Here is a 22,754-nt window from a genome sequence, read left to right on the forward strand (position 1 = left end):
ATCTATGTTGCATGGAGTCAACCAACTTCTGGTACCTGTGAACAGGTATTCCAGCCCAGGATGATTGTACTACGTTCCACAGTTCTTCTCTATTTCTTGGTTTTGCCTCAGAAACTGCATTTTTGATATCACCCCACAGGTTTTCTATTGGATTAAGATCCGGGGATTGCACATTTACTGGTGTGCTTGGGGTTGTTGTCTTGTTGGAACACCCATTTCAAGGGCGTTTCCTCTTCAGCATAAGGCAGCATGACCTCTTCAAGTATTCTGATGTATTCAAACTAATCCATGATCCCTGATATGCGATAAATAGACCCAACACCGTAGTATGAGAAACATCCCCATATCATGATGCTTGCGCAACCATGCTTCATTGTCTTCACAGTGTACTGTGGCTTGAATTCAGTGTTTGGGGGTCGTCCGGTCTCCGGCCGCTAGACCCAAAAAGAACAATCTTACTTTCATCAGTCCACAAAATGTTGCGCCATTTCTCTTTAGGCCAGTCAATGTGCTCTTTGGCAAATTGTAACCTCTTCAGCACGTCTTTTTTTCAACAGTGGGACTTTGCAGGGGCTTCTTGCAGATAGCTTGGCTTCACATAGGCGTCTTCTAATTGTAACAGTACTCACGGGTAACTTTAGACCTTCTTTGATCTTCCTGGAGCTGATTGTTGGCTGAGTCCTTGCCATTTTGGCTATTCTTCTATCCATTCGAATGGTAGTTTTTCGCTTTCTTCCAGGTCTTTCAGGTTTTGGTTGCCATTTTAAAGCATTTGCGATCATTTTAGCTGAGCAGCCTATCATTTTCTGCACTTCTTTATATGTTTTCCCCTCTGCAATCAACTTTTTAATCAAGGTACGCTATTCTTCTGAACAATGTCTGGAACGACCCATTTTCTCCAGAATTTCAGGGAGAAATGCACTGTAACCAGCATGTACAACATTTGCTGCCTTCCTTTCTTAAATAAGGGCAATAATTGCCACCTGTTTTTCAAAGAATGAATGACCTCACTAATAGAACTCCACCCTGCTATTATTTTGAACATGCCCCTTTCAATTAGTGATTCAGTTACACAGAATCAGCAGCATGGATGTCATGACTGTTGGGTCTGTTGGATTTCTATTACTCTACTACACCTGCTAGTAAATTATTTGCCATGTAGAAATATTATTTCTACCAAAAACAGTGATCAGGTTAGTGACGTCTGACTTCTTTTATTTTGAACACAACTGTACATAACTGCAGCATAGTAAACTGTGTTTACTCTGCTTCAGTTTTGAATGAACACATTGATTGGCAGTGATCCCCTTCTTTTGATCTCCATCCTGAAAGGATCCCCCACAACAACAGGTGGGATAGGGGAGGAGGGGAATCAGGCAGCACTCCAAGGGGAGCACACGGGGGCCCTGTTTTTTCTCAACCTCTTATTGTCTTTAGAGTATACGTATATCAAATGTAATAATTTTTGCCACCCAAAGGTCGTATTTTCTGCCCATTAAATTGAAACTTTTTGAATGTCTACCCGTTGTGTCTAGAAATTATTAGTCTACGGCATGATGTTTACCTGATGGGAGTCTCCTGTTTTTTCTATTCTATTGCAGGATGAAAAATCCATCCATTGTTGGAGTGTTATGCACTGACTCACAAGGATTAAACTTGGGGTGTAAGTTGGTTATACTAATAAATAACTATGTATTTCACATCTTGCTGTATGGAATTGTTGTGTTCTATGCTCTGTGAGTATGTTTTATGCCAAAATCCTACAGGAATACAGAGGGGCAAAAAAATGTATACACAGTTCAACATAAAAGATATATGCATTACAATGTTTTTGCTAAATTTATATAAACATCAAAGGGTAGTTGTAAGTCACGTTTGAATTATGCAATCACATTAGGTGCTGAAAGTGGTCACCATTAGCATCCAGACACTTTCGAGTTTGCGAACTACAGCTATTGGGCTACGGAAAATCCTTACATTCATGTGGACAAAGCAGTCAATTTACCAGAGCTCAATATCTGGTGTGGACTGTCATCCAGGGGTCCAGGGGTTTAATTGGAAATTTTTTTTTTTTTTTGAAGGCACGGCCACTGGTCCCGTGTACCGCGATATGCTTTGCACATCCATTTTACCAGCCATTTGTGCAATTTATGTGGATGAGCAATTTTACTTTTAGCAAGATGGTGCATCACCTCACTACCACCGAGATGTGAAAGCCTATCTCAATGATATTCTGCCATTCTGTTGGATAGGACATAGAGGTGCTGTTAAATTCCCTCCATGTTCCCCAGACTTAACACCCCTCGATTTCTCTCTGTGGGAACCGTGGAAGGATGTGGTGTGAATGAAAGCCACCCACGCTGACTGCACTAGGGGAGGAAATTGAAACCTCATGCAGAACAATTCCTGTGGACACTCTAGTCCAGTGATGGCGAACCCGTGGCACGCGTGCCACAGCCGGCACGCTGAGCCTTATCTGTGGGCACGCCAGGAGAATCCAGCGGCGCGCTGTCTTCCCGGCTGTAGTGTGCGTGACAGCCGGGTCCCAAGTGCGCATGCACAAGAAGCAGTGCTCTTTGTGAATGGTAAGGCGGTACCTGGGACACATGACAGATCCCAGAAGCCGCCGGACCAATCACAAAGCGCAGCGCTTCTCGCGCATGCGCACTGGGCATCCGGCTGTCCGACGAGGGCCCACACTACAGAAGCCGGGAAGACAATGCGCAGCTGGATAAAGGAACAGGTAAGATAAAAAAAAAAACTCTGCGGAAGTAAGAGCGGGTACCTGTCAAATTCAGGTACCCGCTCCCCCTCCCTCCCCAAAGATCAGCAGTCATCTCTGTACTGTCCGCAGTCTCTGGTCATCCCTGTGCTGTCCGCAGTCTCTGGTCATCCCTGTGCTGTCCGCAGTCTCTGGTCATCCCTGTGCTGTCCGCAGTCTCTGGTCATCCCTGTGCTGTCCGCAGTCTCTGGTCATCCCCTGTACTGTCCGCAGTCTCTGGTCATCTCCTGTACTGTCCGCAGTCTCTGGTCATCTCCTGTACTGTCCGCAGTCTCTGGTCATCCCCTGTACTGTCCGCAGTCTCTGGTCATCCCTGTGCTGTCCGCAGTCTCTGGTCATCCCTGTACTGTGTCCGCAGTCTCTGGTCATCCCTGTACTGTCCGCAGTCTCTGGTCATCTCCTGTACTGTGTCCGCAGTCTCTGGTCATCCCTGTACTGTGTCCGCAGTCTCTGGTCATCTCCTGTACTGTGTCCGCAGTCTCTGGTCATCCCTGTACTGTGTCCGCAGTCTCTGGTCATCCCTGTACTGTGTCCGCAGTCTCTGGTCATCCCTGTACTGTGTCCGCAGTCTCTGGTCATCCCTGTACTGTGTCCGCAGTCTCTGGTCATCCCTGTACTGTGTCCGCAGTCTCTGGTCATCCCTGTACTGTGTCCGCAGTCTCTGGTCATCCCTGTACTGTCCGCAGTCTCTGGTCATCCCTGTACTGTCCGCAGTCTCTGGTCATCCCTGTACTGTCCGCAGTCTCTGGTCATCTCCTGTACTGTTTGCAGTCTCTGGTCATCTTCTGTACTGTTTGCAGTCTCTGGTCATCTTCTGTACTGTTTGCAGTCTCTGGTCATCTTCTGTACTGTGTCCGCAGTCTCTGGTCATCTCCTGTACTGTGTCCGCAGTCTCTGGTCATCCCTGTACTGTGTCTGCAGTCTCTGGTCATCCCTGTACTGTGTCTGCAGTTTCTGGTCATCCCTGTACTGTGTCTGCAGTCTCTGGTCATCCCTGTACTGTCCGCAGTCTCTGGTCATCCCTGTACTGTCCGCAGTCTCTGGTCATCTCCTGTAGTGTCCGCAGTCTCTGGTCATCTCCTGTACTGTGTCCGCAGTCTCTGGTCATCTCCTGTACTGTCCGCAGTCTCTGGTCATCCCTGTACTGTCCGCAGTCTCTGGTCATCTCCTGTACTGTCCGCAGTCTCTGGTCATCTCCTGTACTGTGTCCGCAGTCTCTGGTCATCTCCTGTACTGTGTCCGCAGTCTCTGGTCATCTCCTGTACTGTGTCCGCAGTCTCTGGTCATCTCCTGTACTGTGTCCGCAGTCTCTGGTCATCTCCTGTACTGTGTCCGCAGTCTCTGGTCATCTCCTGTACTGTGTCCGCAGTCTCTGGTCATCCCTGTACTGTGTCCGCAGTCTCTGGTCATCCCTGTACTGTCCGCAGTCTCTGGTCATCCCTGTACTGTGTCCGCAGTCTCTGGTCATCCCTGTACTGTCCGCAGTCTCTGGTCATCCCTGTACTGTCCGCAGTCTCTGGTCATCTCCTGTACTGTGTCCGCAGTCTCTGGTCATCCCTGTACGGTGTCCGCAGTCTCTGGTCTTCCCTGTACTGTGTCCGCAGTCTCTGGTCATCCCTGTACTGTCCGCAGTCTCTGGTCATCCCTGTACTGTCCGCAGTCTCTGGTCATCCCTGTACTGTGTCCGCAGTCTCTGGTCATCCCTGTACTGTGTCCGCAGTCTCTGGTCATCCCTGTACTGTGTCCGCAGTCTCTGGTCATCCCTGTACTGTCCGCAGTCTCTGGTCATCCCTGTACTGTCCGCAGTCTCTGGTCATCTCCTGTACTGTTCGCAGTCTCTGGTCATCTCCTGTACTGTGTCCGCAGTCTCTGGTCATCTCCTGTACTGTGTCCGCAGTCTCTGGTCATCTCCTGTACTGTGTCCGCAGTCTCTGGTCATCTCCTGTACTGTGTCCGCAGTCTCTGGTCATCTCCTGTACTGTGTCCGCAGTCTCTGGTCATCTCCTGTACTGTGTCCGCAGTCTCTGGTCATCCCTGTACTGTGTCCGCAGTCTCTGGTCATCCCTGTACTGTCCGCAGTCTCTGGTCATCCCTGTACTGTGTCTGCAGTCTCTGGTCATCCCTGTACTGTGTCTGCAGTCTCTGGTCATCCCTGTACTGTGTCCGCAGTCTCTGGTCATCCCTGTACTGTCCGCAGTCTCTGGTCATCCCTGTACTGTGTCCGCAGTCTCTGGTCATCCCTGTACTGTCCGCAGTCTCTGGTCATCCCTGTACTGTCCGCAGTCTCTGGTCATCCCTGTACTGTCCGCAGTCTCTGGTCATCTCCTGTACTGTTTGCAGTCTCTGGTCATCTTCTGTACTGTTTGCAGTCTCTGGTCATCTTCTGTACTGTGTCCGCAGTCTCTGGTCATCTCCTGTACTGTGTCCGCAGTCTCTGGTCATCCCTGTACTGTGTCTGCAGTCTCTGGTCATCCCTGTACTGTGTCTGCAGTTTCTGGTCATCCCTGTACTGTGTCTGCAGTCTCTGGTCATCCCTGTACTGTCCGCAGTCTCTGGTCATCCCTGTACTGTCCGCAGTCTCTGGTCATCTCCTGTAGTGTCCGCAGTCTCTGGTCATCTCCTGTACTGTGTCCGCAGTCTCTGGTCATCTCCTGTACTGTCCGCAGTCTCTGGTCATCCCTGTACTGTCCGCAGTCTCTGGTCATCTCCTGTACTGTCCGCAGTCTCTGGTCATCTCCTGTACTGTGTCCGCAGTCTCTGGTCATCTCCTGTACTGTGTCCGCAGTCTCTGGTCATCTCCTGTACTGTGTCCGCAGTCTCTGGTCATCTCCTGTACTGTGTCCGCAGTCTCTGGTCATCTCCTGTACTGTGTCCGCAGTCTCTGGTCATCTCCTGTACTGTGTCCGCAGTCTCTGGTCATCCCTGTACTGTGTCCGCAGTCTCTGGTCATCCCTGTACTGTCCGCAGTCTCTGGTCATCCCTGTACTGTGTCCGCAGTCTCTGGTCATCCCTGTACTGTCCGCAGTCTCTGGTCATCCCTGTACTGTCCGCAGTCTCTGGTCATCTCCTGTACTGTGTCCGCAGTCTCTGGTCATCCCTGTACGGTGTCCGCAGTCTCTGGTCTTCCCTGTACTGTGTCCGCAGTCTCTGGTCATCCCTGTACTGTCCGCAGTCTCTGGTCATCCCTGTACTGTCCGCAGTCTCTGGTCATCCCTGTACTGTGTCCGCAGTCTCTGGTCATCCCTGTACTGTGTCCGCAGTCTCTGGTCATCCCTGTACTGTGTCCGCAGTCTCTGGTCATCCCTGTACTGTCCGCAGTCTCTGGTCATCCCTGTACTGTCCGCAGTCTCTGGTCATCTCCTGTACTGTTCGCAGTCTCTGGTCATCTCCTGTACTGTGTCCGCAGTCTCTGGTCATCTCCTGTACTGTGTCCGCAGTCTCTGGTCATCTCCTGTACTGTGTCCGCAGTCTCTGGTCATCTCCTGTACTGTGTCCGCAGTCTCTGGTCATCTCCTGTACTGTGTCCGCAGTCTCTGGTCATCTCCTGTACTGTGTCCGCAGTCTCTGGTCATCCCTGTACTGTGTCCGCAGTCTCTGGTCATCCCTGTACTGTCCGCAGTCTCTGGTCATCCCTGTACTGTGTCTGCAGTCTCTGGTCATCCCTGTACTGTGTCTGCAGTCTCTGGTCATCCCTGTACTGTGTCCGCAGTCTCTGGTCATCCCTGTACTGTCCGCAGTCTCTGGTCATCTCCTGTACTATGTCCGCAGTCTCTGGTCATCCCTGTACTGTCCGCAGTCTCTGGTCATCCCTGTACTATGTCCGCAGTCTCTGGTCATCCCTGTACTGTGTCCGCAGTCTCTGGTCATCCCTGTACTGTCCCCGCAGTCTCTGGTCATCCCTGTACTGTCCCCGCAGTCTCTGGTCATCCCTGTACTGTCCGCAGTCTCTGGTCATCCCTGTACTGTCCGCAGTCTCTGGTCATCCCTGTACTGTGTCCGCAGTCTCTGGTCATCCCTGTACTGTGTCCGCAGTCTCTGGTCATCCCTGTACTGTTAATTAGTTTGCACTACTGTACGAGTTGTTTTTTCTAAACCAAAAGCTCGATATTCAGGTTTCATTGCAGTGTTGGCACTTTGAAAGAAATAAGATGGTTTTGGGTTGCAGTTTGGGCACTCGGGCTCAAAAAGGTTCGCCATCACTGCTCTAGTCAATGTTGTTCATGCAGTAGTTCGCCAAAATCAAAAGTGTCTGGATGCCAATGGTGACCACTTTAAGCACCTAATGTGATTGCATTATTCACACATGACTTACAGATATCCTTTTATGTTTATATAAATCTTGTAATTAAATGTTTATGCATATATTTTTCATGTTGAAGTGTGTATACATTTTTTGGGCCCCTCTGTATGAGAATACCAGGCATTGTATGATAGTTAAAAACAATTAGCATTAGAGGCATAATATAAACATCAGTGACTGACCACATTTCTGAAACTTTTTACCCATCCTTGGACATGGGAAAAAACAGCAAAAAGGTCACCAAAAGAGGCAGCTGATACTCAATTTTCATGCCTTCTATACTCCTATGCCAAGCAACCATGTTTAACCTACGTGAAAGCAGGATACTTGTGAAGGTTTGTATGTGGCATCCTTTGCAGTCCTATGATTTAACAAGACCCTATCATCAAGTTAACAAATTGCAGGTAAAAGCACGGAAAAATCAACTACTTCAGAATGCTTACCTGAAGCATTTTCCTTTCCACAAATCAATTTTAATTCAATTGCAATGTGACTTTGAACTTGCTAACAAATATTACTTCTTTGGGAAGAGTTGATTCCCTAGCACAGCATCCTCCCACCTTGTACACCATAGCCGTCTCCACTTCTGGTAGTGTTTGCCCCTGCATAACCTTTTATGTAGCTGCTAAGGGAGGAGAAAAAGGAAACCCTTCTAGAGTGTGGTTGCACCTATCTTATGGAAAGATTGTTGAAATGAATGGTATGTGGACAGGGTCTCTTTAAGAGAAACCCACAAAATTCCTGTTTTCTTCAAAAGCCATAACTGAATTTAATGTGTCCACTGTTTCATTAAATAAATGTACTTAAAACGGCTCATCTGAAAAGTAGACGGACAAATTGCAAAAAAAATATATAATTGTAATGAAGAGTACAACAGTTTGAATTTGGTTTGGTCTTATCCTCATGTGTCATAATTTATAGTAAGCAACAGTCAGGCCTGTTAAAAAAAAGTAGTATACCTTTTGGATGCATGCTTTGGACACTTAGCTAAGCAGCTCTGCTTTCATCTGGCTATAAGCTGCCCATTCTGGCAGTGGTATTTCTATTGCTGTAACTAATGCCTATTACATACAATGAGAAAATAGGACAAACAATATTTTTTTATTTATTTTTTCTTTCTAGTCTCGAAAATGAGAGGGTTACTATAGGTACAAAAATTCTCGTATGACAGAATACAGCTTCCCACGTACGTAGCTACGTTCCAGCGTGGAATCAAAAGTGGGAATTTTAATAAAAGATCAAATGATATGCAGACTACTTTTTTTTTTTTTTTTTGTTTCTTTTGTTTTGTTTTTTTAGACTACAGTTGTTTTCGTTGCCCTTTTCTTTTTCTGGGTTGTTCTTCTGTTTTTCAGTCATGCACATACGTGTTTTTTTTTTTTTTTTTTTTTTTGTATTACTATACTAATTACATGAAAATCTTTCACTCTCTTTCCTAAAGAGAATAGTTTTCACTTTCATGATCGGCTGTCGGAAGCTGTGTATTAATGAATAGATTATCCAACGATTGGTTTTTATTAAGGCAGGTTTTTTCATCTGATTTTCTTATCTTGTGTACTGGGCTTAACAATAAAGAGCAGTGGGAGCAGATGAGGTAACAGAAGGCACAGTAGCCATGCAAGCTGAATCATGTCTTCCCTGCTGCAGAATATGTCTCCATAGGCTGCTTGCACATGGTCGTTTAGCTGTAGCGTGTCCTTCTGCCATTTTAGCGTGCTAACGAGCGGCAGGTTCCAGGGCCAGCCCCGCTGCCTGCAGCCTGTTAAAGTCTATAGCAGGCTGCGGCTGGACAGGGCTGAACACCGTACTGAGTAGTACCTGCAGTTTGGGCTCTGTGTGTTCATGGATAAATGTCTGGAACGCAGGTTTTCTGCATCCTGGACCTTTGTTCCTTGAAGGAATAGGTCACGATATATCTATAGTTATCGCAGCTTATCCAGAAGTGGCTATTCGTGATAAATTTTACACTCAGCCAGTACAAATGGAAGGCAGGTTGGAAAGACTGACAGAGGGAGGATATAGGAAAGGAAGGGTTAGTAGGCAGATACTATCAAAGCTAAAAAGTCAATTGACACAAGCCTTAGGCATAGGGAGAAAGACTTCTCTTGGTGCAGCCAGTCTGTGGAAGGAGGTGACTTTAAATCTTATTGCTTTCTTCCTCTCTTCTCCCTCTAATCCTTTATTGTTTGCTGCCTGGAGGGTGTCAGGAGTGGTGCAGTTGCCTAAATAATGATGGTTGTGTCCTGTATAGCTGCAATAGGTGACAGCTCACAACAACACTGACCATGGGGAAAATTTTAACGTGGATTGTTGGAATTTCTTAAGGTGGGTGTGGTCTGGGGCAGGCAAACTCGCTGTCTTTCTGGGCTTACCAAACAAGTGCCAGAGACTTCAGAAGGGCAATAGAGAGAGTATGTGCTGTGTGTGTCTGAACAGCCATTTGCTGGCAATATTGAGTACTTCAGAGCGGTAGTTGGGGCTGAGGACAGGCAAGCTCACTGCATATGGTTAGTTGGCAGACTGCAGATGCCAGGTGCCAACAGAACACTAATATTGGGCTTCAAGAAAATGGCACTTGCGGACAGTAAAAAATAAACATTAGAATGTTAAATTAGACTTTGATACATTATTTTATCTGTATGCTACAAAGAGAAATCCTGTGTAGTATGTTCATTATGCAGCTGTACTGTAATTGCTTTTTTATTCCTGCAATACAATACAACACAAAATAATCCTGGTTGTTTTTTGGGGTTAATTTGTGCTTTTGAATAAACCTTAATGTTTTTATTCTTCTATAGGCTGTGGGAGCCTATCTGATGAGCATGCTGGCATAATTTCCATACTTCCTCAGCTAGCAGCTAAACTCACTGCGGACCACACTGATGTTCCTGTTGTTTGCTTGGAATCAGATTCTGGGTAAGACATAATCTTCAATAGGATTTTTCTTTAAAATATATGGATGTAGTTATATACATGTATGTGTATATGTGTGTGTGTGCGTGTGTAAAATGATATATATATATATTTGTGTATGTGTGTATATATAAATATATATATATAAACACACACACAGAGCGCGTAAAATAAGTATTGAACACGTCACCATTTTTCTCAGTAAATATATTTCTAAAGGTGCTATTGACATGAAATTTTCACCACGTTGGTAACCACACATGCAATCCATACATATAAAGAAACCAAAATAATTCTGTTCAGAAATTAAGTTATTTGTAATAAAATGGAATGACACAGGGAAAAAGTATTGCACACATGAAGAAAGGGGGGTGCAAAAAAAGCATGGAAAGTCAAGACACCAGCTGAAATCTCAGTAATTAGAAAGCAATCCTGCCACTTGTTAGAGCAGATTAATATCAGCTGGTTCAGGTTCTTAACTGATGGCCTATGGAAAGGTGTCTCTTTACCAAAGTGTCACACAAACATCTCTTGATGGGTAAAAGCAAAGAGCTCTCTCAAGACCTTTGCACCCTTATTGTTGCAAAACATACAAATGGCATGATGGTTACAGAAGGATTTCTAAACTTCTGAATGTTCCATTGAACACTGTTGGGGCCGGCAGTGGAAGGAACATAATTTTCACCATAAACCGGCCACAACATGTGCTCCTTGCAAAATTTTTGACAGAGGAGGGAAAAGAATTATCAGAAAAGTTGTCCAAGAGCCAAAGACCACTTATGGAGAGCTTCAGAAAGACCTGGAATTAGCAAGTACAATTGTTTCAAAGAAAACAATAAATAATGCACTCAACCGCCATGGCCTGTATGCACGCTCACCATGTAATCTTATCTATATTCCCATCGCACACATGCCTGGAAACACGGCTCATCAATGGTAGGCGCTGTAGCGACTACCAGCTGGGACTGGAAACATCATAAGCAAATGCACATATTTGCCAGCACACCATGGATCTCCACTATGGTCCAAAAAAGGTTTTTATTGCAAAAGGATCGAATCGCAAAAGAAAATGTAACGTTTCAGAGCGGCGCAGAACCCCTTTGTCAGGCATCACATGCACTTTCTTTTGTGATGTGTACTTTTTGCAATAAAAACCTTTTTGGACCATATTGGAGATCCATAGTGTGCTGGCGAATATGTATATTTGTTTACACTCATCATGCAAGACTGTTGAATAATGTTGTTGAAGCTTGTTTTAAAGTTTGCTAGACAACATTTTAGACAAGCTTGTGAAATACTGGGTGAATATAGTCTGGTCAGATGAGACCAAACTCTTTGAATACCATGTTTGGAGGTCAAATGGCACTGCACATCACCCCAAAACACCACACCAACAGTGAAGTTTGGAGGTGGGAACATCATAGTGTGGGGCTGTTTTTCAGCATATGGTACTGGCAAACGTAATATCATTGAAGGAAGGATGAATGGAAAAATGTACCAAGACATTCTTGATAAAAATCAGCTGCCATCTACCAGGATGATGAATATGAAACAAGGGTTGGACATTTCAGCAAGACAATGATCCCAAACACAAAGCCAAGGAAACTCTCAACTGGTTTCAAAGAAAGAGAATATAAAGCTGACTTGAATTCAATAGTGTGGAAGAATGGGCCAAAATCACACCTGAGCAATGCATGAGACTAGTTTCTCCATAGAGGAGGTGTCTTGAAGCTGTCATTACCAACAAAGAATTTTATACGAAATATTAAATACAGTTCGGCTAGCTTATTCAATACTTTTTCCCTGTGTCATTCCATTCATTTCTGAATGTATTTGTTTTGGTTTCTTTGTATGTATGGATTGCATGGGTTGTTACCGACGTGCTGAAAATTTTCATGTCAAGAACACCTTTAGGAATATTTTTACTGAGAAAAATGGTAATATGTTCAGTACTTATTTTAGTGTGTGTGTATTATTTATGTATTGCTTTGCAACTTTGCTGGCTTATAGAAAATATTATTTTGCACCAAATGCAAATATTATGTCAATTTAAACACCATTTAATGCTGAATTCAATACAGAAAACAGAATTCAAATATATTCAGTATAAAAAGGTTATGCTTACTTCTTTAGTCTAAAAAAAAAAAACACAAGTGTGAAGAGCAGGCCTTTTCTGACACTTTTTTTGTTTATATGTAAACATCAGATTTTTTTTTTTTTGCTGGAAAATTACTTAGAACCCCTCAACATTATTATTTTTTTTAGCAGAGAATAAAATGGTGGGTTTTACAACTGTTTGTATTTGTGCAGTGGTTTTTCGAATGCAAATTGTTCTGAAAAAAATACACTTTTAATGAATTTTAATGCACACAAACAATATAATACCCAATGTATTGGTAAAATATAAAAGATGGGGTTACACCGAGTAACTAGATAACTAACATGTCATTTTTTAAAATTGCACATGCCCACAGTGCTCAGAGAGGCGACAGCAGGAAAGCGAGGGCGACCCCTCCTGCCGCCTGTAAAAGCAATCCAGTGGCTTAGTTATATAAAAGCCTCCTGTAATCACTTGAAAGCTGCAATGTAATCTACTATATCTACACGTTAAATACAAACAATTTTCACACAACCTTCAATTACGATTCACTTACACCGCTGACAGTCCTTTTTTTTTTTTTTTTTTTTTTTTTTTACAGAGCAAACAGCGAAACTGACTTTCCTTAACTTCTAAGAAAAGTTTATTGCAGTTACTTCCATTTGATTGGTTCCCAGAACAAGAACTGTGATTGGCCAGTAGGGTTTGCACTTCTTGACCACTTGAAGACTGCAATATGTATATTTATGTTGCGGCTTTCAAGTGTTATACCGAGATGATGCCTGCAGCTACAGGCATTTTCCTGCTGTTATGTAAGGTGAAATTTGAGCGAGTGCTAATATACTATACAGCTGCTAGGACACAAAAAGGTACCATAGAACCTCCAGGAGCCAATAATCATAAAGTGCAGTGCAGCGCTGCACAAATAAATATGTATAAAATTCCTAATTAACTGAATCCAGTAATGCGACTTAAATAAATATAAAGTGCAGAAAGGATGTAAATGTTACCACAATGAATACACTAAATATGTGCATATAAAGTGCAAAAAAAACTATTAAAGCCACAGATGAGTGGTTAAAGTGGAATATAGATCAAAAGTCCAGGTGATAACTTGAGGATTGTAGCAGGTGTCCTCTATATCTGGAGTGATAGGTGACGTGACTGAAAATAAATAAATTGCGCACTCACCAGAAGTGCCCAATAAATGCGCATTTGAGATCACTACTATTCTCAATCGGTCAGCCAGATCACTCATTCACAGGTAAGGTCAGGTTGTTGTTCCCGTTCTCTTCAAGGACCCTCAAAATGGTATCACTGTCTCAGGATAATTCTAAAAAGCCGTCTGCGAGTGGTGAAACTCACAGCCCAAGAATAATGCCACATAGCGTGATAATGTATTTCAAATGGGGAGTTTATTCCAAATAGGGTACAAACAAGAAGAATAAAAACCACTGACCATGAAGGTAAATATGGCCGCCTGGGGTGGCGTGACGTCTGGATGCTGTAGCCCCTTCCTCTGCCGCGTTTCGTACTAAGCACTTAATCATAGGGTGCATTATAGCATCAGACGTTTCCTCAGTCTTATTTATAGCAAGGAATGGCGAGCGCTCGTTATTGCGCCCGCCATCTTGCCGGCTATCTGGCGCATGCGCTGTGCGCCAGCGCCATTTTGTTGTAGATCAAATATTCTCACAAAGTCTGAAAAAGCGCGCATGCGCACAGCAGCGCGGATCAGGACACTGGATTCAATGAACCGTGCGCACAACGGCGCCATTTTGTTGGCTATCAGAATAAATGACAAGACGATGCGCTTACCAGAGTAAAGTGGGATATGATAAAAATTCAATAAAAGAGTGGGATAAATTTCGTCATTTATCCTAAATGTATTAAGGGAGCTGGGGAGTTATGTTAATAAGTTTCCCGATGTTAATAGGAGATCCTGTATTTTCTCAAAAACTGCTATTAAGCAGTATGTCCCTCCCTCCATACATATACAATCTGGTCGATACGCTTGGAACTTATTGCTATATGTATGTATGAAATTGTACATTAATATTGGATAAAAATAGTCCCATTAATGACATCTAATATGGATGTCAAATCAATAGTAAAAACTGGTAAGCTAATGTCAAATCAATAGTAAAAATGGAAAGCAATGTTCTAAAACCGTATACACAGAAAATTTCATAATATCATGGGCAGTGGTGAAATGCATATAGGTATTGACATAAAATCACGTAAACGATAATAATATTCATGAATCTCATAAATATACACGTTAATATATGATAAAATATAGTAAAATTCGCAATAATAATGTGCATATAGATAAAAACAACACAATAAGAATAATCATAAAAATATACAAATAAATCAATAATAATGTAAAATTGTCCAATCTAAAAGGTCCACTGTATGTGATATATAACGTATATAAAAAGGATCACTAAAACATTTAATAATGTAGTCCTAAAACCATGTAAAAATAGCAATGACAAAGAACCATTATGCCGCTGAATATTAATACCAGCATAACTAGGTGTAAACTGCCACGAAAACATAAATGGTTAAAAAATGTTTCTTTAACTGTTCTCAATAAATCAATTTATATCAAATTCCACATTAAGCCCTTTGGGATGTAGAGAACCTAATTCGAAGATCCACTTCGATCCTAGTTGTGACGTTTTTTGTTTAAACCTCTTCAATGGGTTCTAATAATGCCGATACCCATAAATCTGAGAGAAGAAGGATCTCTATTATGACAGATTCGGTAGTGTTGGGAGAGGAAATGTTCTTTGAACCCTTTTTTGATGTTACTAACATGTTCCCTCAATCTGTCCCTGAGTCTTCTCGTAGTACGTCCAATGTATTGCATATTACATGGGCACTGTAATAAGTAGACTACATGCCTAGTGTTGCACGTAATAAAATCTTCAATCTTATGTGTGCCTTTTTTGACAGTGGAAGTAAAACAATCGGCTCTGAGTGTGAATTTACTGCATTTGCAGATTACACACTTACGGCAGGGGTAAAAACCCTTCATTTCTGAAAAAAACTTGATGTTCTTAGGAGGATCAATTATGTTAGGGGCTATGCGATTTCTCAGTGGCATGGCTCTTCTAAAACTAATCTCGGGCTTATCGGGTAAAATATGATTTAAAATGGGGTCTGATTTAAAAATTTTCCCATTATTGTTAATAACTTTGGTGATGGTTTTATGTTGGATGGAAAAATTGGTGACGAATGAGCAAATTTTTTGTCTTTTTTGTTTCACGGTATCATTAATCATTTCTTCTCTATTGGAGTTACCTACTTCTTCTAATACTTGATTTAGCATAGATTTCTCGTATCCTTTTTCTAAAAATTTGTTTTTGATAACATTTGCTTGTGTGTAATATGTGTCAATATTCGTACAGTTACTTCTAATTTGGGTGACTTGTCCCTTAGGGATATTCTGTAACCAAACTGGATGATGGCAACTATCCAGTGGTATGTAACTGTTACGATCAGTTTGTTTGAAGAAGGACTCCGTTATAATTCTACCTCCTTGATTAAGTAAGGTTAGGTCTAAGAAGTTAAGGCTGTGTTTGCTGTAATTGTAAGTCAATTTAATGTTTAGTGTGTTATTGTTTAAGGTCCCGAAAAAATTTATTAATGTTCGTCACCTTTCCATACCAGGAGGATGTCATTATTATTATTATACAGTATTTATAAAGCGCCAATAGTTCGCTCAGCGCTGTACATTACAAAGGGGGACAGAACATGTAACAGAACAATACCAATACAATGCAAAACATGAGGGGATTGAGGGGCCTGCTCTTTCGTCCTTACAATCTAGGAGGGAGGGGATGGTGGCAGAGGAGGAGATAGCTGTGGGGGATGGGGTGGTAGGAAGAGTGGAGGAGGTCGGTAAGTTAGCAGGGGGTGGGGTAGGCTTCCCTGAAGAAATGGGTTTTCAGGGTGCGCCTAAAGGAGAAGAGAGTAGGTGATAATCTGATGGGTTGGGCAGGGAGTTCCAGAGGATGGGTGACACCCTGGAGAAGTCCTGGAGGCGGGCATGGGAGTAGGAGACCAGGGAACTAGAGAGAAGGAGGTCTTGTGAGGAGCGGAGTATGCGTGCTGGGCGGTACTTGGATATTAGGTCAGTGATGTAGTTCGGGGCAGTATGGTGGACAGCTTTGTACGTTAGTGTTAGGATTTTGAATTTGATCCGTTGCGCAATTGGAAGCCAGTGGAGGGATTGGCAGAGGGGGGTGGCGGAAATGGAGCCGTTGGAAAGGTGAATGAGTCTGGCAGCCGTATTCAGGATCGACTGAAGCGGGGATAGCCAGCAGCAAGGCAGGCCAGTGAGGAGGGAGTTGCAGTAGTCTAGTCGTGATATGATGAGGGAGTGGATGAGCTGTTTAGTGGTTTCTGGGGTTAGGAACGTGCGTATTTTGGCGATGTTACGGAGGTGGAGTCTGCACGAGTTTGTTAAAGATTGGACTTGGGGCTGGAAGGATAGGTTGGAGTCCAGAATGACACCAAGTCATCTATGTATCTTTTATAAAAAGAGAGTTCTGGCCATTCTCTCGCCTACGCGAGATCTAAACAGGTTGGCCAGGCTGGGGTCAAACTTAGTCCCCATTGCAACTTCTTTAGTTTGTAAATAAAATTTCTGATCGAACCAGAAATAGTTCTTTGTCATTGCAAAATCTATAAAATCAATATAAATTCTTTTTGTGAATTGGACATCTCATTAAAATCTTCTAAATAAAACCTCACCGCTTTCATACCGTCAGAATGGTTAATACTGGTATATAATGACGTCACATCTGCTGTGACTAAAAACGTATTGGGATCTAAAGACACTTGCTTAATCTCTTGGAGCACTTGTTTACTGTCTCTTAGGTAAGCAGGAGTTTTAGTGACAAGCAGCTGCAAAAAATGATCAATATACTCCCCTGCTCTGGAGCAAAGAGATACAATGCCGCTAATAATCGGTCTGCCAGGAGGATTTACGGATCTTTATGTATTTTTGGTAATATATTCATTATTGGGTGTTTGGGGGCTGAGGGGCAAAGAAAGTGTTTTTCTTTTTTGCTGATATGATCATCATATCCCTTTTGGATGATGGTCTTAAGTGCCTTTTTGTATTGTCCTAACGGGTTCCTTTGTAGAGGAAGGTAAGTATTGTCATCATTAAGAATATTGTAAACTTCCTCCATGTAGTCGGTTTTACTCAAGACTACTAACTACCCTTCCTCCTTTGTCTGCTGGACGAACAACAAGGTCCCTTCTTTCTAACAGTGAGTCAATCGCTTCACGGGATGAATCATAATGTTTAACCGATTTGATTGGTATCGCTTCAAGAGCCTTAAAAACAGTTTCTCTAAAAGCATTAATGTAAGCATTAGTTTGTGACGGCGGGTTAAAGAAGCATTACGTAAATTAGAATTAATACTCCCATTATTAACTGCATTACGTATAATGGGATTACTGTAAAAATATTTCTTCAAAGATACTTGTCTGATGAATTTTCTGATGTCAATATATGTTTGAAATTTATTGAGGGTCACTTTTTGGGTAAATTTTAGTCCCTTGTTTAATAATTCTAGTTCCTGTTTGGATAATTCCACCTTGCTTAAGGTAAAGATGCTCTTGTCATTTACATCTTTCTTTTTTTGGGGTTTGTTAACCCTTGAGCAACCCCTCTTTCCTCTCCTGTGGCACCTCTTTTGCGTGCTCGATTTTCCTCTAAAAAATGAACCGGAGTATATTCTTTGTTCATTTGTTCATTATTAGAGCGGTTATAATTATTTGAAAAATGGGATGTTTTATTTTCAGACCTGTTTTGTTGTACAAAAGGTCTATGATTTGGGTTCCTCCAATATTGTTGGAGGGCTCTAGCTCTATTGATTCCAGGTGAGGAGTATTGAGGTCTAAAGTGTGTATGTTGTTGGTTAGGGGTGGCTTTGCGTCCAGGATACTTCGTGATGAGAGTTATTATTCTGCTGCCTGGGATGCCATCTCAAATTGCGTGAGCCCACATTATCGTCATAGTTGGATTGTAGAGAGTCATACTTATTATTCACCGGTATATTGTGTTCAGTCAGTATATGTTGACTATGTGTTCTATGTCTTTGTCTCACTGAATTATTAAACTTATATGGTGGCTTTCGAGATATGGGGAGTGCATGGGGGCACTTATTACAGGAGGATTTGATACAATAGTTTCTTCTTGTTTAATTTGCCACTTAAAGACCTGTTGGTCTTGATAATCCCTATGGTCCTGGGAATATTTTTTGCGTTTTTTTTTTTTTCTCCAAATATTCCATGTGTGTTTTAACCATTAGCCGCCCGGCCAATGGGCGTTTGGCGGCTTCAGATGTGCTCCTCCATTCCGGGTGCACGCCATTTGGCGTGCTCCCGCACATGCGCCGTTTGCGCTAGTGCAGAGCGGCGCAGCAGTGCGATCTGTCGGCGGCCGTGCACCTCGGACACGGCCGATGACAGATCCGAGTACCTGCTCCCGTTGCTGGTACCATGTGACCTGCTGTGACCAATCACAGCAGGTCACATGACAGTTGTATACATGGATGGCTTCATTCATGATGCCATCCATTGTATACTAGTGCCTAGCTGTGAATGGTCACAGCTAATCACATGCACAAAAAAAAAAAAAAAAAGCTGAATGAATCGATTTCATTCAGGTAAATGCTTGCTTATAGCAAAGTAATTCTTTGCTATAAGCAAATTGTGTAAAAAAAAAAAAAATACTGATCACTTCCCCAAAGTAGTACAATGTTACTATGGTAACATTGTACTATTTTGGTCATAGTAAAATATGAAAAAAATCTTTAAAAAAATAAAAAGAAATGTAATAAAAAATTTAATATAATAAAAAAATTTAAAAAAATTTAAAAAATATATATATATATATATTTTTTTTCATACTGTCACCAGTCAGTGTCCCTGTTCACCGCCATGCCAGTTATATGATGACGCTGTACTGCACTGGTGACAGTATGTAAAAAAAAAATAGTGAAAATAATTTTTTTCATTTTTTTCATTTTCGGAAACATTATGACAAAAAAATACAACTTCAAAAAACTCGCCATGCCTCTTATGAAGTACGTCGGACTGTCTACTCTACAAAAAGGGGTCATTTGGGGATATCTGTACTATTCTGACATTCTTGGACCTCAAGAAATTAGATTGGCCGTCAGTACTTCAGGATTGATCAATATTCAAATCTATACCATAGTTTGTGAACTCTATAACTTTCCTACAAACTAAAAAATACATCCTAATTTGGGTTATTTTCACCAAAGACATGTAGCAGAATACATCTCGGCCTAAATTTATGAAGAACAATTATTTATTTGTAAACTTTTATAACAGAAACAAAGAACAATGTGGTTTTTTTTTCAAAGTTTTTGGTCTTTTTTTGTTAATTTAGCAAAAAATAAAAACCCCAGCGGTGATTAAATACCACCAAAAGAAAGCTCTAGTTGTGTGAAGAAAATGATAAAATTTTAGTTTGGGTACAGTGTTGTATGACCGCGCAATTGTCATTCAAAATGTGAGAGCGCTGAAACCTGAAAAATGGCCTGGGCAGGAAGGTGTAAAATTGCACGGTATTGAAACGGTTAAGTTTATTAGACTCTATCATGTATTCACTGTTATCTTTATAAGGGATTAATTTTTTTCTAACCTTGTTAATTTCTACATCAAGGTGTATCAATTTCTTTTTCTTTTTTATTACCAAAAATTTCAACAGGTCCATGCCTGCTCTATTGAAAAATTGGTACCAAACTGTCCTATTAATATCCTCACATTCAGGTGACACATTCCATCTTACAGATCGTGGGACCCTTTCCTCCCTAATATATCTGTCTAGGAAGGAAATGTCCCAGAGAGTTCGAATCTCTGCAGAGGTTAAATTATGTAGGTGTGTCAAACTTTTTAGCTCTTCATCTGGATGGAGATCAACTGTGAACACATCATCTGATATTTTGGTACGCATAGATCTTAATTCAAAGGTATCCACCATATTAACTTAAGTTAAGTTATTACTATATATATATATATATATATATATATATATCAGCTGTAGCAAAACAATGGTGAAAACAGATATGTAAGGTGAAATTTGAGTGAGCGCTAATATACTATACAGCTGTTAGGACACAAAAAGGTACCATAGAACCTCCAAGAGCCAATAATCATAAAGTACAGTGCAGTGCAGCGCTGTACAAATAAATATGTATAAAATTGTGTCCATTACCTGCCTCTTAGTCTGCCCCGGCCCACCAGGGGAGGCCTGGGGTGCCAGGCGCCCAAGGTTCAGTGTCCAGAGAGACCAAGGGAGAGGAACCTCCTCCCCACATTGTGCCGGCAATGGAGCTCTGGCCGGGTCGAAAGACGAGGGACATCACTTTCGGCAGAGGGGCAGGACTTCTTCCTGGGATTCAGCTTCCGGTAGCGTCCCTTGAAGCTTGGGCTGGAGTTCGGCAGTGTTGAGGGCTGCTTCCTGCAGAGGCAGGTGACTTAGGACCTCGGGGCGGACCACGACCTGGAACATGTCCGGAGCGGAGGCATTAGGACCAGGGGATGCCGGCACCAGCCAGCCTCAGGTCGGTGGTTCAGAGGGGCCTTTGTTTCCCTATCTGTTTGGCCCCTAGCTCCAGGGGGTGTCCCCAGCCCTCCTGGTGGTCAGAGGGACTAGAGCAGGGGGTGGGAGGGGTCCCAGCTAGAAGTCTCCCACGCCCTGCCAGGGGCAGCAGTCAGGCGGCCAGTCCCTGGTTAATGCAATCCCCGGTTCTGTTTGCTACATTGCAGGTAAAAGCCAGGGAGAAGCCCAAGCCACACCACAGGGCTAAAAAGAAATGTCCCTCAAGCAAGGTGACCCTCACGGACTCCTGGACGAAGGTGCTGTGCGAGTCCTGCATTGAGAGCCTGATCAGGGAGGAGGTCCCTTCTCAAGGGGACCTGGTTAAGTCAGGGAACTGACGGCTACCTTTTGATTCCTTTAGATCTCTAGTTGAAAATGTATCTCTGCCTCAGACCACACTTCTTTCCCCCAAAAGATCGAGGATTCCCAGTAGGGAGGTGGGGGGTCCTAGAGCCGAGTTGGTGTCCGTCCTTCCCCAGTCTCAGATTCACAAGCAGACTCTGAAGGGGAGGGTCCCTTGAGCGAGTCCAGAGGCGCCTCTAGATACAAGTTCTCCCTGGAGGATGACCTACTAGGAGCCATTTATGCTACCTTGGATATTAAGGAAGATAAGCCCCTCACGTTGCATAATCAAATATATCATGGTATGGAGGAACAAACGCATAGTCCACGAAGTGCTAGTAGAAACCATAAAGAGGAAGTGGCAGGATCTGGAGAGAACTTTTATTTGCCAAATCTCTCAAACGCAGATTCCTGTTTGACAAGGATTCGTCCGTGGTTTGGAACAAAAGCACCAAGCTCGACGCAGCTTTCTCTCAGGTAGCCAGGAAGATGGATCTTGCCTTTGAGGACATGGGGGTCTTGTCTAACACCATGAATAGAAGGGTCGATTCCCATCTTAAAAAATCCGGGAACTCCACACAATCCAACTTAAAGCCTGCCATGTCCACTACAGTGGTAGCTCGGAACATGGAGTATTGGCTCACACCGCTGCAGGCCCATATCGTAGCAGGATCCCCGAAGGACAAAATGTTATCCTCCTTCCAGACCTTACTACAGGGGGTGGGCAGATGCCTCACCAGAGTCAGCAAGGATGATGATGAGGTCAGCGGCCTTAACTTAACTAACCCCTGCCCTGTGGCTCAAGACATGGCAGGGGGATATCGCCTCCCAAGTTAAACTTTGAGACATTCTGTTCACTTGAGATTTTCTTTTCAGCCCATGGCTTGAGATGATGCTGGATCGCACTTCAGACAGGAAAAAAGCTTTCCTTTTAAGAGGAAGCTCCAAGCACAGGGTGGGGAAAAATGTAATCCCCAGAAGTGGGTGCAGCACATTCCATCAGGGTGGTTGGCATTTCCTGGGAATTCTGACATGCGGTATCTGTTTCTTCGGTTTTCGAGCAGCGACTTTGCCATCTGTGTACACTTTTCCTAACTTTTATGAAGTTGATGTGTTGGCATCTTCCGATGCTAGTTTTGGCTGCAAAGTTTTGCGGGCAGCTGTTTAGGATTCCTGGGTACCCCTTGGGGTGGCTTAGCATGTTGGCATGTTGCCCTGGGCTTTTTCTCCACTAGTTGGTTTGCCCACCCCTTCATTATGACACTGCTTGGGGACATCCCTGTTTTCTCAAGGTTAAAGAAGAAAAATCTGTGTCCGTCAATTAACATAAGAGAAAATGGGATTTTTTTTTTCGTTAACCACTTGAGCTCCAGAGGATTTACCCCCCTTAATGACCAGGCCTTTTTTTGCTGTTTGGTGCTGCACTAATTCAAATGATAATTGCGCAGTCATGCAATGCTGTACCCAAACAAAATTTACGTCCTTTTTCTCACACAAATAGAGCTTTGTTTTGGTGGTATTTGATCACCTGTGCGCTTTTTATTTTCTGCGCTATAAACAAAAAAAACACGAAAATTTTGAAAAAAAACAATATTTTCTACTTTCAGCTATAAAAAATATATTGTAAACTCAAAGTTAGTCATAAATTTAATCCAAAATG

General features: G+C 43.0%; 1 protein-coding gene across 1 annotated transcript in view; it reads left to right on the top strand.

Moving 5' to 3' along the window:
* Positions 1–22,754, top strand: part of LAMTOR5 (late endosomal/lysosomal adaptor, MAPK and MTOR activator 5) — a 118,513-nt gene that overhangs the window by 72,234 nt on the left and 23,525 nt on the right. Inside the window, exons 2-3 of the mRNA XM_089653883.1 lie at positions 1,602–1,663; positions 9,881–9,998. Coding sequence (XP_089510009.1) covers positions 1,602–1,663; positions 9,881–9,998 — 180 coding nt within the window. The remainder of the gene's footprint in view (positions 1–1,601; positions 1,664–9,880; positions 9,999–22,754) is intronic.

This window comes from Staurois parvus, unplaced genomic scaffold (genome assembly GCF_062004578.1).
Source record: "Staurois parvus isolate SC_StPar_1 unplaced genomic scaffold, SC_StPar_1.0 ptg000725l, whole genome shotgun sequence".
Classification (NCBI taxonomy): domain Eukaryota; kingdom Metazoa; phylum Chordata; class Amphibia; order Anura; family Ranidae; genus Staurois; species Staurois parvus.